Below are 17,244 nucleotides of genomic sequence, written 5' to 3'. Positions count from 1 at the left end.
ACCAGAAATTACATTCTTGCTGTTGTTAGATGCTGTCGTTATCAGTTCTGACTCATAGGGACCTGATGTGCAACAAAACAAAACACTGCCTGGTCCTGCACCACACTCAGACTATCCTCACAATCGCTGCTATGTTCAAAGCCATCTCATTGGGGGCCTTTCTCTTTTTCTCTGACCTTCTACTTTACCAAGCATGATGCCCATCTCCAGGGAATGGTCTCTCCTGATGATATGCCCAAACTATGTGATGCCATCCTTGCTTCTAAGGAGCATTGTGGCTGTATTTCTTTTAAGACAGATTTGTTCTGTTCTAGCAGTCCATGGTATATTCAGTATTCTTCACCACAATTCAAATGCATCATCAGTTCTTCTTTAGTCTTTCTTATTCATTGTCCAGTTGTTGCATGCACAGGAGGCTATTAAAAATATCATGGGTTGGGTCAGGCACACCTTAGTCCTAAAAGTGACATCTTTGCTTTTCAACACTTTAAAGAAGTCTTTTGCAGCAGATTTGTTCAATCATTGTCTGATTTCTCTCTTGACTGCTGCTTCCAATGGGTATCGATTGTGGATTCAGTAAAATGAACTCCTTGACATTCTCTGTTTATCATGCTGCTGCTTATTGTTCCACTTGTGAGGATTTTTGTTTTCTTTGAGACGTAATCCATACTGAAGACTGTAGTCTTTGACCTTCACCAGTAAGTGCTTTAAGTCCTCTTTTATTTCAGCAAGCAAGATTGTGTCATCTGCATATCACAGGTTACTAGACTCTTCTTCCAATCCTGATGCCATATTCTTCTTTAGTCCAGCTTCTCAGATGTGATCGTATATAGATCGAATGAGTATGGTAAAAGGATGACCCTGATACACACCTTCCCTGATTTTAATCTAAGCAGTGTCACCTTGTTCTGTTCAAATGACCACCTCTTGGTCTGTACACAGGTTCCTCACGAGCACAATTAAGTGTTCTGGAATTTCTACCACTCATGTCAGTGACCATCATCTGTTGTACTGTGGTTGCCTGCCTATTGTTGTGATGCTGGAAGCTATGTCACTGGTATTTCAACTATCAGGAGAGTCACCCATGGTGGACGATTTCAGCAGCTTCCCACACTGAGGCAGACGAGGAAGAAGAATCTGGCAATTTACTTCTGAAAAAAACTGGCCACTGAAAACATTATGAATAACAGCAGAACACTGTCTGATATAGTGCTGCAAGATGAGCTGCTCAGGTGGGAAGGCACACAAAATACGACTGAGGATGAGGTGTAGCGTTGACCTTAATGATGTGGATAGAGCAAAGCTTTCATGACCTTCATTTGCTGATGTGGCATGACTCAAAATAGTGCTAAACAGCTGCAAACATCCATTTACAATTGGAACATGGAAAGTATGAATGTGAAATTCATATGAAAGTATGAATCTAGGAAGATTAGAAGTTGTCAAAAATGAAATGGAATGTATAAAGACTGATATTGTAGGCATTAGTGAACTGAAATGGACTGATATTGGTCATTTTGAATTGGACAATTGGCCGGGAATGACAAATTGAAGAGGAATAGTGGCACACTGTCTGAAAGAACATTTCAAGAAATTATATGTATATTTGTTTATTCAACTGGAAGATAAATTTCCTAAGGCAGGGTCCTTGTCTCTTGCTCACTGATGTATCACCAAAGCCTGGCCCAATGCCTAGCACACAGCAGGTACTCAATACGTATTTGCTGAATGAATGGCTTCCAGCTTTCAGTGGTTTCCACCAGGCCTCACCCATTTTTCTCAGCAAAGCACTTGAGGTATGTGACCACCTGAAGGTGGTCCATCATGTCAGAGCAAAGAGGACAAAGTAGAAAAGGGATGAGACCCAATTGATGGTCCAGTCTTGAATGGGTCTTTAAATGAACTTTGTTGCAGTGTTTAAAACATTTCCCGTTCCTTCCACAGACAGGTCATACTGAAGATGGTTTTGATCCTGATTCAGACAAAACCAACCCAACCAGTCACCTGTCTGCCTTTATCAACTTCATCAATAAGCACCTTATGTTGATGAAAAGCTTCTACCTTTGCCACTTTTTTACCTGTTTCCTTTAATTCACTGCTTCAGAGAGGGTCATCTGATTGAAAAGGTGCCAAAAGTAATTTTAAAATTAGTTATTGCTTCATTTTTGTGGTGTGTTAATCACTTTGCCCTCGGGCCTCTGTTATCTTTGAAATCACCTTAAATCTGTAGTAACATTTTGCACAGCTAGGGCATCATTTCACTTTTGTATTTGATCATCCATTATTAACAGTGGTTAATGCATCTGGCTGCTAACCAAAAGGTCAGTGGTTTGAATCTACCAACCGCTCTGTGGGAGAACGATGAAGCAGCCTGCTTCCCTGAAGAATTTAAATGGCCAACCTCAGTGAACAGTGAACTTGAGTTTCACAATGTTTTTAGGGCATAAAAGGTTTCACAGCCTTGGGGATCACATGGGGCAATTCTACTAGGATCACTATGAGTCAGAATTGACAGATGACGGTGGATTTGGTTTTTGGGGTTTAGATTGAGCAGTTCAACTGGAAAAAAAAATCTAAACTCTAGGAATAGTCACTGCTCTAAAGTGTACATTATTTTGAATTACATACTATCAGATTACAAATATTTACTATAATACTTTGAATAGACTTAAATAAAAATAGTTTTAAGATTAACTTTCTTCAATAATCTCTAAATGCTCACCATGCCCAGAAGGTCCTCTAAAAGGGAACCCTATTGATCAGCCTCAAAGGGCAAAATTTACGTTTCAAAGAAAACTGGCACTATTGATTACCTTCAATACCCTTACATGTATTAACATGAAAAATGTCTTTCATTAGCCCAACATAGTAAGCATTCTCATCCCTGTATAAACTTTCCATTCACAAATTTAAATGGCCAACCTCAGAGAACAGTGAACTTGAATTTCACCATGTTTTTAGGGGATAAAGCAGTATGTTGATCCAAGTTCTAAAATGCCCTGAGATCCTGTCAGATTCCTCAGACATAAACATGGTTCTTCCTTGCATATAAAGTCACTTTTTAAGATGGCAGCGCAACATACATGCCTGATTTTCAAGTAGAATGTGTTTTTTAAATTATCTGAGAAAGAATGGGCAAAATGACAGTAAGCTGCTATTATTTTTGAATGCTCTTTATTTGGAATGTTACTACATACATGTAAGGCATGTTCACAAGAATTCACTTGAAGTTATGTACAAAAGACACTTTTTGAGTCTACAATCGTCCCTCTCTTCCACTGTACTTGCTGTTACAAACTGGTCCTTAAGTATTTTAACATCCACAGTTATCAACCACACGACCATACACAGTGCTTTACGGATATGCATAGAGAACCTGTTTCAAAATATGAGAAGCATGTCCAGGGACTAAATCACAAACACATCAAAATTTACACTGAACAGGGGCCCAGGATGGTGACCAGACTAGCTCATAAATGTGTGACTGCTGGTTTCCAATGGAACAAAGAACACACCAAAGAACATTTTTTGATCCATTTTGTTTGAGAAATTGGAATGTGGACAGAATTCACGTTGCCATATGTACCACTGTCAACATATCACTAAAAGACACTTTTTTTAAAAAATAATTTCTAACACAGTTACAATGTTGTTCTCAGGCCACAGAATGGCTTAGCATGCATTACTTCACACAAATGTCGAATGCCACACAATTGCACAGGGACACCTGTTGTTGCTGTTGTTGTTATGTGCCGTCGAGTCGGCCCCGACTCATAGCGACCCCTCCTTGGGTTTCCGAGGCAGTATCACTATGGAAGTAGGATTGCCCAACCTTCCTTCCGAGGAGTGGCTGGTGGGTTTGAACCGCCAGCCGTCTGGTTAGCAGGCAAGTGTCTTAGCCACTATGCTACCAGGATTGTCTAATTATACAAGTTTCTTTCCTTGGTGGTGGGAGAGGAATGATGCTCCCTTCCTCTCCCCATGGTGCTTGCTGTGTGTGTGGCGTTAGGCCAGACGCCCAAACACCTGCTGTCAACTAACCCAAGAAGGGGCAGATGCTGCTAGTAAGGATATTAAAGTATTCAAAGAGTAAGTCCCAAATGTGGGGCTGGTATGAGTAATACACAGCCTCGATTTTAGGGGTAAAAAGGTCTTTGCTGATACTGATAGAAAAGTATTTTTTTACTCAGTTTTTAAAAAATCAGATTATATTTTTGAGAGCTGAGAGAGAAACACTCTGCAAATCTATTGTTGTTGTTGTTATGTGCCGTTGAGTTGGACCTGACTCATAGCGACCCCTCCTTGGGTTTCTGAGGCAGTATCACTAAGGAAGTAGATTGCCCAACCTTCCTTCCGAGGAGTAGCTGGTGGGTTTGAACCACCAGCCTTCTGGTTAGCAGCCAAGTGCCTTAGGCACTATGCTACCAGAGCATTAGGGGTATAAAATAGTGAATTGAAAAATCAAAAGCACATTAATTTCAAGGGGAGATTTGAATCTTTTGGTCTCAATCATTCAATATTTTGAACATTATAAATTATTAAAATGTGGTTTGCTTAAGCTCATTTTTTAAATGCAGACTTTTTGAGGAAAAATGTAGGCATAAACTCAGGTATACTGAATCTTATAAAAAATTGTAACAGGTCCAAATCATCTGTCTTTTGGAGCCACTAGAATAAGTTTTGTAAACACAAAAGGGGAACTGGGGCACTTTACCAGGTGAAAAACCCTTAGAATTCACATATAGCTTTGGGGGCTCACACTGCTTTCCAATAGGAGTCTCCCATCTCCAAAGAGCCCTTTGCAGCACCAACAACAATGTAAGAAGTGCCACTGTACCAAGTACAAGTGTTGAATCAGAGTTGGGGGAATTACTCAATGTCAACTGGAGATAAGAGGCCCATGTATCAGCTGTGTGACACATAGTGCAGGAAGAGTCCTCAAATGTGTGTGTCTTCTATCCAATGTTGTTGTTGTTGTTGTTATGTGCCGTCGAGTGTAGTATATTGTTATTCTGGTGAATTCACAAGCCGGTGGGTCACTTGGCAGTGAGCTGTGACTAGCAGGAGGGAAGTTGTCAATTTGAACAGGGTGGGCCTCTTCCAGAAAGTACAGGCTGCAGTCTTCACTCATCATGATGACAGCAACCTGGGCAAGCGCTCTGCCCTTTCCGCCACCGTTTAAAGCACTGTGGAGGAGAAAAGAAATCAGCTGGGGCCGTTAGGACCACATGGAATCTTTACTTCCCGCACCAATGTCTTCACTGCTGAAACTCCTTGGTTGGCCTGGCTCTTATCTCCAAATCTGGTGGGGCCTGCCCTAACAGCCCTATTGCTTGCTCAGGCTGGGAGTGTGGATGAAGCCCCAGGAGCAAATTGGCCTCAGAACTGGACCCATGACTACTGCATGCCTCCAACCTGACACCTCAGGAAGATGCCTTGCACTCTACTCTCCACCCCTACCCTCAGCTTTGGTCTTGGCTCTTTAGCCTCAGCTGCCCTGATTTCTAATGGCTGGCATTTTATTGGCCCTTGGATATCATCTACTGACCCCTAACCCCTCCCTTCTGCTTGGTTCTGGGGCTTGCACATCCACCCATCTGCACATGACAGGCCTTATGCATGGCTTTCTGCCTGTTTTGTCTCTAAACTGCTCCAGGCTGTGTAGCCAGGTGTACATGGCAAGTTTGACAAGATCTTGAGACAATGGGAGACATACCTAAAGGAGAGTCTGCCAGTTTGGGGCATGGTTTTTTCTAGTGAGTGTTTTGGATATATCCCTTTCAGGGAAAAAACTTCAGTCACAGCTGGTGGAAACAAAGGCAGCATACTTGCTGCACAGCAATCAAATCTCTTGCTTGTAGAGTTGGTGGCAGTGGTGCCCTGCTCAAAGATGGCGGCTGACCCCATATATTCAAAGTGGCGCAGTCAGCCGCCATCTTTGGGCAGGGCACTATGCCTGTTTCCTATTTAGGTCAAAATCTGACCCTACAAGCAACAGATATGGTTGCTATGCAATGCGTATGCTATGCTGCTCTTGTGTCCATCAGCCACGACTGAACTGTTTTGAAGCCTTGATTCCTTTTCCAGTCAAATCAATAAGACTGAGACCTGACTAATGTGCTCTAACCAGCTGTAGGGCTGCAGAACAAATGCTAGTCACACCCCAAACATCAAAAAATTTATGCACATATTTTGGGAGGGCAACATCCCAGGTCTCCAAGGGTTAGGCACAATAGATTTAGTAAAGTATATTTTTTTCTCTCATAAATGTTAGACTTGATTAATTTACTGCACTAAATGCACCAAAATGCAAATACATGTTTACCCATATATTTAAGACATCACCTTTCAAAGAACTAATACTGCTTTAGTAGTGCAATCCCTGGAGCCAACTGTTCTCTCTATCCTGACGTGATGGGCAGAAAGGGCTTCCCAGAGTTTCACACATCCCAGGGCCCAGGCGCCCTTTCCCCCTCCCCACAGTGCCAATCTTTGGAAAGAGAGATAATGAACAATGACACCGGGAGGTTTACAAAGAAAATGGTTCAGAAAAACAAGTACTATTGATACCTAAGGAAAAAAAAAATCTTTTCATTTATTTTCAAAATACATCCTAGTCCTACAGGAAGTAAGGGGGCCAAAGAGGATTCTTACCCATGTGTGAAACTTATGCCCACACTTCAGCACACGCTTATTTTTTGACTTCAAAGGCTGATGGCACATTTCACAGGAATTTATACCTGATGCCTGTGGAGGACAAAAAAAATCTGAATAATAAAGAGTAACTAAATTTGTTTTTACTACATGAGCTATTCCTAGAAGTGGCCATCTACCATTTTGCTACTAAGGCGGCAAGTTATTCCCCAAACTCAGCTAAGCAGATTAAGGAAACAATTTATCGTTTAACAGAATTTCTTAGGGAAAAAAAATGGGAAAAAAAAAAAAGCAAACTCAATGCCATCAAGTTGATTCTGATTCATAGTGACCCTGTAAGGACAGATTAGAACTGGCCCAAAGGGCTTCCAGGGCTGTAAATCTTTATGGAAGCAGATTGCCTCATCTTTCTTCTGCAAAGTGGCTGGTGTGTTCGAACTGCTGACCTTCTGGTTAGCAGTTAAATGCGTTAATAACCACTATGCTACCAGAGCTCCTTGGGGAAAAAAAATTTTGTACACACACACACACACAAATATACAAATTCAAAAAGGAAAAAAATATATAAAGACATAAAGGAAAGTCTACTTCTAAAGTTCATCAATATAAAATATCTATAATACGTAAATCCATTAAGATGAAAGATTAGTGGTTACCAGGAGATGGAGGAAGAGATGAATGGGGAATAAAAAGTTAATTAAAAAATTGTTATTCACCTAAGTAAGTACCTAAGAGCTGGGGAGAGTATGTACATCACCCTCCCAGGCACTTGAGGAGAAGGGAAAGGAAGGAACCAGGCTTTCTTGAGCTCAGGGCTTGATCCTGGTGAGTTTATTACAGCATTAAATTCAGACAACAACCGAGGCAAGCAGTTAGTGTCCCTTTTTCATACAGAGGGAGAATTAGAGACTTGGAGAAATTAAGAAACATGTCCAGGCTCACAGTGTTACTAAGTAATAGGACCAGGTCTGTGTGATTCCAAAGCCCACATTTACATAGAAGAAAATTATTAAAAACTCATTTGCTCCATCTCTTCAAAATACCACATTCAATATAAAAATGAAAACACTTGACTGTCTGCAACAAAACAAGGGCAAGGTGGTAGCGGCCCAGTCCCCACAATCGGGTCAGAGTGATTCTGGGCCCCATGTGTGTGCATCCCTCTCTCTGTGGGGTCCAAAAGCTAAACAGTGACTAAAACCCTGTCCTGTTGCTGACTGGTATTCTAACTGGACACACTCAAGTACCTCTAACTTTGGTTGCTAAATTCAGGATCAAATAAATTGGGTCTAGAAAGGAAAAGAATGGGGCTAAATCATGGATTAAAAACTTTTTTTTCCTTCTTGTTCTCTGCAGTGCAGTGAATTACTTAATATGGCCCTTCTAGCCACAGTCCTCTATTTTGTGATGTATTGTAAACCACAATTTTGGGGTGAGCTCTCCATTATGTTACTGAGGCAGGATTTAGGTGGGATGTATCTTGAGTCCCGCCTTCCTACAGGGTGTGACTCAAGTCACCACCCTTAGTTTCCTCGAGGACATATATGTGAACGCTCTGGCAAAGTTCACTCTCTCGCTCTGGATCCTGCATCTGATTCGTCATCATTTCACCCCAGCTACTGGGGCCTGAGACAGCAGGCAGTCATCTGACCTGTCAATTTCGGTTCTTCAGCCCCTGCAACCACGTGAATGAGAAGAATCTTCCAGACCGATGCCTGACCCATGGATTTGGAATGTGCCAGCCTCCACACCGCATAAGCCATTTCCCCAGCAGCTCAAGAGTTCTGCGAGACGTTATAGCGAAATATAGAACCCTAAGACGGGAGGGAGAGTACTGAGGGGAGGAGGAGGAGTTGATGATAGAGATGATGAAGTGGTACAGCAGTCTGGAAAAGTTAGACATTTGAGACATCTTTAACCTCTGCCTCATAGGGACCAACCTTGTGCTGATCCTTCTTAAAGAAATTAATCCAAGCATTCTTTGTTAAAAAAATAAATAAAGCACAAAGACAAGAATAACTATACTATCACACAGACCATTCTCCTATCTTCTGGTTTCTGGCCGTGGGTTTTGGGTGATGTTCCAGGAGGCGCTGAGGGCTGGTTCCACGAGGACTTGGTCACAGGAGCAGAAGAGCTGGGCTCGGAGGTCCCCTGATCTGCCCCTGGATTTGACTACAGAGACAATGGGGGATGGTGACAGCACACAGTTCAGTTACTGAAAAGACTTCACCATCTTCTATCTTTAATACGTTGCTTTCTACATTTTGGTTTAAAATAAGTTTTTTGTTTTTTTTTTAAAAATGAGAAACAAACAACAATTCTTATTTTTTACAAATAGACAAGGATAAAGTGGAACATCGTTTGGTGTCCGGGTGAAACACTGACCTTCTTCTTCTTCTGTTCAGCTAGGATGTGCTCTATGACTCTCCCGACAGTTTCATCAATACTCAGCCCTAAAAGGGAGCTCTTGGTTCGCACTTTTTTAACAAACCCAGCAAGCTCAGAGCTGAAAAAGAAAAGTGGTGACAAATGACAACAGGAACCCAGTTTTCCACTGCTGAGAAACATGACGTACCAATATTAACCCAATAGCTAAAAGGAACAAAAATAATAAATAAACAAAACTAGACTACACAACTATAATACTAATTTCATTAAAGAAGCAGAACCATTTAAAAGTAGGCTCATATTCCCAACTAGTTAGACAAATTTCAAAGTAACAGTAAATTTGGCAGAGCCATTTGGGATTGTTGTTGTTTGTCATCGAGTTGGACCCGACCCATAGCGATCTGTAATTAGAAAACGGACTTCACAGACTGCCTGCATCCCAGTCTTGTGCAGGAATCATTGAACCATCACACCCAATTTGTTCCTAATTAAAATGAAACCACCTTCCACAATGAGGAAGCTCATTTTACTGACTTCTTCCCTTGAAAAATCTAACCAACAACATGGTTTTCAAAGCCTAAATATTTCACAAGTGCTGTGGATTGGGGGCTGCATCATTACTTAATAGGTACTTGTTTTTACCAACAACATCTCAAATGTCTTAACATGCAGAAAATTAGGATGTATTTCTAATTTGCTTGTTTAAACTCTGACCAATTTAGTTAAGACTGTAAACAATTTTACTTTTAAGGTACTTCTGATAATTACGTGACTGTTTTTATAAATGGTATGACAACTGCTACTGAGAGAACTTAAAATGTGTCTCAAATTTCCAATAACCAAAACCAAACTCACTGCCCACGAGTTGATTCCAACTCATAGCGACCCCTCCTTGGGTTTCTGAGGCAGTATTGCTACAGAAGTAGATTGCCCCAGTCTTCCTTCCGAGGAGTGGCTGGTGGGTTTGAACCACCTTCTAGTTAGCAGTCAAATGCCTTAGGACACCAGAGCTCCTAAAATATGCCCATGTGCAGGCAACATACACTTATTTGCAAATGGGCAGGGCTCCACCTATTGGTGTAAGATATGAATTCTGGCCAATCATGTTTTAAAAACTACTTCGTTTTTACAAAGTACAAGCTCAAGGCCTATAATTAACAATGTATGGGAGTCAGAGACAACATGGGTGTGTGAGGGTCATTCCTGGATGTGAATGTCTCTCTGCTGAGTTGGACCAGGGAGAGCCATCCCCCCTCCACCTCACCTTCTCCTCTGACTGAGATAAGGAGTGTTTCTGTTCTCCTTACACCAACCTGGACAGCAGAGGCCAGAGGCCTGCCACTACCCTCAACCCAATTTACAGTTCTTATAAAAGCCGCTCTTCCTCACCTTTACAAGAATTCCTTTTTAACATGCCCACGCATCTATCACATGATTGAGTAGTGCCTCGTCTTTTCAATCTCATACCTCTAAGGAATCACATGTACTGTCCAATGAGAGGGTGGAAGATGATGCTCCCTTCTTTGCTGTATATGATATTTTTGCCCCCAAAATGGCATGAAATTATTGTTATGAAGTCATTTACTGATTCCCTTACAGCCAGTGTTGGAAAGTGTTAGAGGATCTATAATCAAAATCTTGGCCAGCTGCTGTGGGTTTTGAGGGGTGTCAATTAATCAGTGTTCAGTTTTGAAAATGTGGATGTGCACATTAAAACTGTATTTGAAAATGCTCACTATTTTGTAAATGTTTACAAAAAAGAAATGAAACATTGCACTTGTCTGAATGAAACAATTATGCAATCCTTTCTATTTCAGCCTCTAACTGGTTACGTTTTATCTGATCAGGAGATGAGTTCAGTAGAGTATTTAATGGTGTCAGAGGCATTTTCTAGTCGTACCTGTTGTAGCATGGGAATACTGCTGCCAGGTGCTCAATGATACTATTGAATGGCTTCTTCACAGACTGGTTTGACCGAGCGGCACGTCCTTGAGGACAAGGTGGTTTCTGATCAGCCACGGGTCTTTGCTTTGACTGAGCTTCCTGGACAGCCTTCTTAGCACACGCCAACAGCCGGGCAACTTCAGACTGCTCTGCAGGAGCCTTCTCTGGGCAAGCACTGGCATCCTTGTGAACTTCTGCCTCCTTTCCATCAGGGCCTGAGGACTCAGGTCGGTACTGTGAGAGACACATCACAGTAGTTGTACTGTTTAGAGAGGGCTTGCCTTGAATTATGAAGACAATCACCAAGGGACAAAGACTGACTATTAAGCACCACTATATTAAAAGGCAGGAGCTCTGGTAGTGCCTAAGGCACTTGACTGCTAACCAGAAGGCTGGCAGTTCATACCCACCAGCCACTCCTCGGAAGGAAGATTGGGCAATCTACTTCCGTAGTGATACAGCTTTGGAAACCCAAGGAGGGGTTGCTATGAGTTGGGTCTGACTCGATGGCACATAACAACAACAACAAGAACACAGTAAAAGGCCTGGTGGTCTAATTTCAAAAAGTCAGCCAATGAAAACCCTGTGGAGCACAGTTCTACTCTGCAACACAAGGGGTTGCCATGAGTTGGAGCTGACTCAATCAAAGGTGACTGATTTGCTAGTAAAAGCTGTTAACATTCAAAATGCATAGGAAACGTGACTACAATCAATTTAAGTTTTTGTTTTTTTAAAAATGACTAACCATAAACATAAGTTATTAGGACAAAAGTAAGATTCTAATTTCTAAACACTACTCTCTATAATTCATTATTTTCTACGTACAATGTTTAACACTGCCTTATATATTACCCACCCACCTGTCCTTCTCCAGCTTCCACCCTTCACTTCACTTCTCCCCTTCCCAGTTAAACACTGTTACTCACTCATCAAAAACAGCTATCCCAACACTCTCAAAACTGCCCCTGCCAAGGTCACCAACAACCTCCAACCCACTAAGCCAACAGACTCCTAGACATTGCTGGTAGCATTCTCTTATTCAAAGCATGCTCCTCCCTGGCTTTAAATTGTGGCTTCCCGTCCACCTCCCTGGAGGCTTCTCAGCTCTCCTGGGCAGTCTTCTCCCCACTGTCTGCACTTTAGGCCTTGATGGGCCCCAGCTGCTGCCAGAGACGAAATATCCACCTTACTCCACACACCTCTCCCAGGCCATTCCAAATTCCCTCATGGGCTCACTGCTGACAATGCCCACTTCTTTAAAGTTCTCAGTCTACAATATTTTTCTGAGATACAACTCTGCACACCTAGACTTCCTAATGGGTAAATCCACTACGATGACTCCAAAACAACTCAAAGTCGATGTGTTTAAAACCAGCCTCCCCATGATCTCCTCAACCCTGCTTTGTCTCTAGTGCCCACCTCACTGACATGCTGGGCCAAAGCTGCGATTCATCCATGACTTCTCAGGCATACATACCCTGTGCCCCAATCCAATGAGCAGCATAAGTTCTTTCATTGGCACTTGCTAAATACTCAAACTTCTGTTTCTTTTACACCTCCACTGTCACTCCCATATCTGGACGTGGTTGACAGCTGTGAGCAGAAACTGGTTGGCCACAAGTCACTCATTCCCTGACCATCAATTCTTCACAATGCAGTTAAGACAATCTTCATAAAATATAAATCTGAGCTTATTCCTCACCTGATACTTATACTAGCTTCTTAGTGCCTGAAGAAAAAGTCCAAGCTTAAAACTTACAGAAGAGGTTCCCTGGTTCTGGTCCATGGGTACACTTCCATCATGTTTTTCACTATAGCCCTCCCTTTGTCACAGTGAACTTCTTTTAGATCTGCAAACCATGTTTCCTAGCCTCTGAACACACTGTTTCTCAATGTGGAACATGAGAAACACATCACGACATCCCCCTCCTCCTCAAGCACACACTCACGCCTTTTCTGGTTCACTCCTATTTCAGACCTCTGACTCACTGAGAGACCCAGAGCTTTAGATCAGGTTAGGCTGCTATGGCCTTCCATGCTCCTATGAACAACCTCACTGCACATTGCTTGTAATTGGGAGTTTAAAGTCTGTCTTCTCCCAAGACCATACGCACCTTGAGGACACAGGCCACATCTGGTCACCAATGAATACCCAAGGAATGAATGAGGGAGAAATGAAACACAAAGTAAATGTTTTCAGAGACATTTATTACTCAAGTACTGGCACACTAAAAGTTCCCTAGGATTTTGGATATTAAAATTCTAGAATTACAAATTAAAAGGAAAATATTCTATTCAGCTCCAAGGTTTTTTCTTTCCATATCTATTATAAGCACTTGGAAAAATCTGTAAATGAGAAGTAACTTTTAATTTAAATCTAATTGAAATACTATTTGTTATCCTGTTTAAGATGACCAAACTTTTGCACTTAAAAAATTTTATTATTATTATTATTTTTTGTTTTTGCAGATGAATTCCTAACTTGCTGAATGCTTAATGTGCAAGGTGCTAGAGAGAAAAAGGTGATCAAGAGTAGGTTTCTGACTGCAGGGATCCTGCCATCTAAGTTAAGGAGACAGAACACACATAACAGAAGGGCCACAGGGAAAGGGCAAACCCTGAAGGGACTCCAAACGCAGGCAGAATTCAGAGTGGGGACCAGTGTTTGAGGCTAGGGAATAGTCTAGGCAAAGGTCTGGCAGGAACAGGAAGGCACAAAGCAGATGCCAGAGACACAGGGTGGCTTGGGCTTAAGGAACTAGAAGATCTCAGTGTAGCACCAAAACATTCTGGAACCTATCTCTAATCATCTCTTGATTAGAGTCCTTCTTAAATTCTTACAGTCTGATCTCCTTTGGACTTAATAAATTTCAATTTAATACTCACTGAGCTTCTACTCTGTGTTAAAATCTAAGAAATAATGTATTCCAAAATGTAATAAAGTGATACTTGGCTTAGCCACAGTTTAAAGGCCACAAAATATTCAGCAATGCTTTTCTTTATTGCGTTGCATATTTAAAAATATAACATAAGGTTTCATAATCACTATTATTCAAAATATTCACCAGAATACCTCAAACTACCAGTAAAATGTTATATGCCAGACCAGCAGAGCCCTTGCGTGTCCCAGGCACGGCAGTTTTTATTCTGTGTTTGATGAAGAGACAGATGTTAATTTTTAGATTTTAGTCTTATGCCCTTGGGTATCTGAGGCAGTATCAGTAGAGAGGGCCTACCTGAATCATTTGCATGTCAAGCAAGATGAGCTCAAATGGAGGAGAAAACACACACACATACACCAGCACCCAGAAAAGAAAGAAGATAGGCTTTGGAGTATGAAAACGATAGAAACGAGTATCATGAGTTTGTTAGCCATCACCCCTTCCCCACACATAGATGGAGAGTGACTGACTTCCTACTTACATGAGTTATGTTACGGAGCTTGAAAAACTAACCAGCAGCACAGATATGCAGAACAATAAGGTATTTGTTAATCCATTAAATCCCCATTCCAGAAAACAACAACAATAACAAGCAACCACTTCGGCCAGTTAAAAAAGAAAAATCATTTTCTGTTTTCTTTCCTTCAAAAAGAAAAAGAAAAAAAAGTAGAAGTGTGACAGACTTACCTTGTCAAAGGCTGGAAGGGAAAGCATTCTGTTAATTTCAATGACCGGAGAACCACTTTTAGCCTCTTCAAGTTTTTCTTCCAACCGGGACTGCAGGTAGAAGGAAGAGCGTTAAATTCCCAAGGGAAACCTCTACTGTCAATTTATACTTTGTTTTCTTAATATACAGTTTAAATGTTCAACAACTGCTCAGGAAACATAACCTGAGATATGAGGTATTAAAACAATTATTTAAGATAAGTTCAAAATAAAACATAGTTATTCAGAAGATCTTATAGCCTTATCAAACCTAACTTCTCTAACCTTATCCATCAGGGGCAGAGTTCAAGGTAACTTATGTATCAAGAAAATATCATTAATGAAAATGCTGAATAATTTCAATATGAAACATATATTGCTATTAATAGTTCAAAAAAGAAGCATATTTCAGCCTGATACTGGTGGCCTCCTAACAGTCATAACCATCACATACATATTGACAGATTATAAAATATTTTATTTTATAACTTACATCTACAGTGTCAAGTTCTTCTTCAATCCAAGAGAAATGTAATTCCCATTCATGTAAGACAGCTTCCACTATAGATGGTTCAAACTCACTGAAAAAAAGCATAAAATTATGAAACTGCTTAATACTTACTTTAAAAATTAAAAGCACTCAAGTACATATGAAACATGAAAAAGATACTTTTACAAAGATCACAAAATGAAAACTATTTTTAAATAATTTGTTTTCAAGAATTAGTTTGCATCTTTCAAACTCACCACTTTAGGAAATTTTAATTATTGCTATGACCCAAACCCCAAAACTGGTGAGCAAAGAGCAAATGTTCTCCTGAATTTTAATTTCTAACCCAAAATTGGAAAATCTGACTGTTCTTTATTTGACATCTTTATGTTTAACATTAATGGCTGCCTTTACATTAAGAGCAAAACAACAAATTAAAATGAAATAAATAGTAGCCTGGAACTTTGAAAATACTCCAATAAAATCCCAGTCTCCACTTGACTGCAAAAATAGAGAGTAAGGCCTCTAAATTGAGATAAATTTATGATCTAGCACCCATTAAACTTATACATTGAAAGGAACAGGAAAGATTTTAATTCCTACTTGAGAAGATCAATAAGACTCCCAATTCTTGATGAATCAGTTCTCATTACACATATAGATGCTAGACTCTGCTTTTTACCTCTTTTCTCCTTTTGCTATCCTTTGGTGGGATGGGGCAGTTAGCAGAGCATCCCCGGAAAGAAGCCTCCTGTGCTATGAAGCTTCATGGGAGGAGGTTGATGCTATTAAGATAAAATGAGGCCTGAGAGCTGTTTCCCAGTTGCGTCCCATGCACATTCTAATGGGGAATGCCTGAGACAGGTATTTGAGCAGCTAATTCTGTAACCTGAACTGGCATACTAGTTTAGCTTTAATCAGAAAGATTTTCTTATGTGAAAAACATTCAATCTTGAAAATAAAGAAGTAACTATATACTAAAACTGTTTTTCCATTACCATGCACTCTATGGCTCAACACCAAGGGTTTGAAATATGAATAAAACCCACTTAGAAAGATGAAACGTTTGGAATTAAGAAGTCAAAACCTGTGTGCAGAACATGATTAAAAAAAAAAAAGTATAAATCCCATGTAAAAAAGTACTAAAAGCTAGTCTGAAGAAGATCCTCTAGGGTTCCCAGGCAAACCTCATTCTAAAAACCAAAACAAACAAAAAAATTAGTCAGAGTTAAAAAAAAAAAAAAATAACATCCATGAATATCCTTCATAGTGACATTCTCATACTTGGCCATTAAGATTGTAAGTAAGAGCTATTATGGAAAAAAATTGGGCAAAATGTTTAACAAGCCTTAAAAATGTGACATTCATTCCAGAAATTTATTGTACAGAAATAATAACACATATAGGGATTTAGCTACAAGGCTGCTCACTTCAGAGCATCTGACATTCGCAAAAATTTGCAAATAATTCAACCAACTCTCTAGTCTAAACTAGTTGTGGTGGATAAATCACAGCACATCTGTATGACAGAATTCTACTCAACCTTTCACAATTAGGTTGGAGAAATGTAATGGTCCATATGAAAGGAAGTTCCTTTTATTCTCTTCAGTGAAAAATACTTACACATCGACAGAATTTTGTTTTCTCCAATATTTAATGAGCTTATTCAAAAATATTAACCAGTTATCTCTTAAGTTAGAATTAGGCATAATTGTTATCATTTTTGTTGGTCTGTTCTGATTTTTCTACAACTGAGTAAGTATCTACTGTGTAACTTTTAAAAATAAAACAGTCCTGATGTAAAATTATTTTTCTAAAACCAGTAATAACTTTCGTTTACTACATGACAAACTGGGAAACACACGTAAGTCACACAGTACCTGCGCCTATCTCTTAGGCACGTAACATAGCCTTCTCCTTGTGCTTTCATGACCTGTAATTTCCACTCGTGAATCTCCTTCCAGCATATAAGTATAGATACCTGCCATTAGATTAAAGGACATTTTAAGTATTTTTAAAGCAAAAAACTGAAACTATGTTAAGGATTGTTGTTTTTGGATATATCAAGTCAGTTCCGATTCATAGGTGCAGATCATTAGGCTTTTCTCCATCACACAT

At 40.2% G+C, this 17,244-nt stretch overlaps 1 protein-coding gene across 1 annotated transcript in view; it reads right to left on the bottom strand.

The window, feature by feature from the left end:
* Positions 1-5,123: 5,123 nt before the first annotated feature.
* Positions 5,124-17,244, bottom strand: part of TTC3 (tetratricopeptide repeat domain 3) — a 129,652-nt gene continuing 117,531 nt past the window's right edge. Inside the window, exons 37-44 of the mRNA XM_007945559.1 lie at positions 17,007-17,107; positions 15,130-15,217; positions 14,619-14,708; positions 10,946-11,223; positions 9,043-9,163; positions 8,686-8,829; positions 6,655-6,747; positions 5,124-5,186 (exon numbers count right to left, since the gene is read on the bottom strand). Of these exons, the coding sequence (XP_007943750.1) occupies positions 5,124-5,186; positions 6,655-6,747; positions 8,686-8,829; positions 9,043-9,163; positions 10,946-11,223; positions 14,619-14,708; positions 15,130-15,217; positions 17,007-17,107 (978 nt within the window). The remainder of the gene's footprint in view (positions 5,187-6,654; positions 6,748-8,685; positions 8,830-9,042; positions 9,164-10,945; positions 11,224-14,618; positions 14,709-15,129; positions 15,218-17,006; positions 17,108-17,244) is intronic.

This window comes from Orycteropus afer, unplaced genomic scaffold, assembly GCF_000298275.1.
Source record: "Orycteropus afer afer isolate SDZICR_OR568_19922 unplaced genomic scaffold, OryAfe1.0 scaffold00137, whole genome shotgun sequence".
In the NCBI taxonomy this organism is placed as follows: Eukaryota; Metazoa; Chordata; class Mammalia; order Tubulidentata; family Orycteropodidae; genus Orycteropus; species Orycteropus afer.
This window is presented reverse-complemented; position numbering and strand designations above follow the sequence as displayed.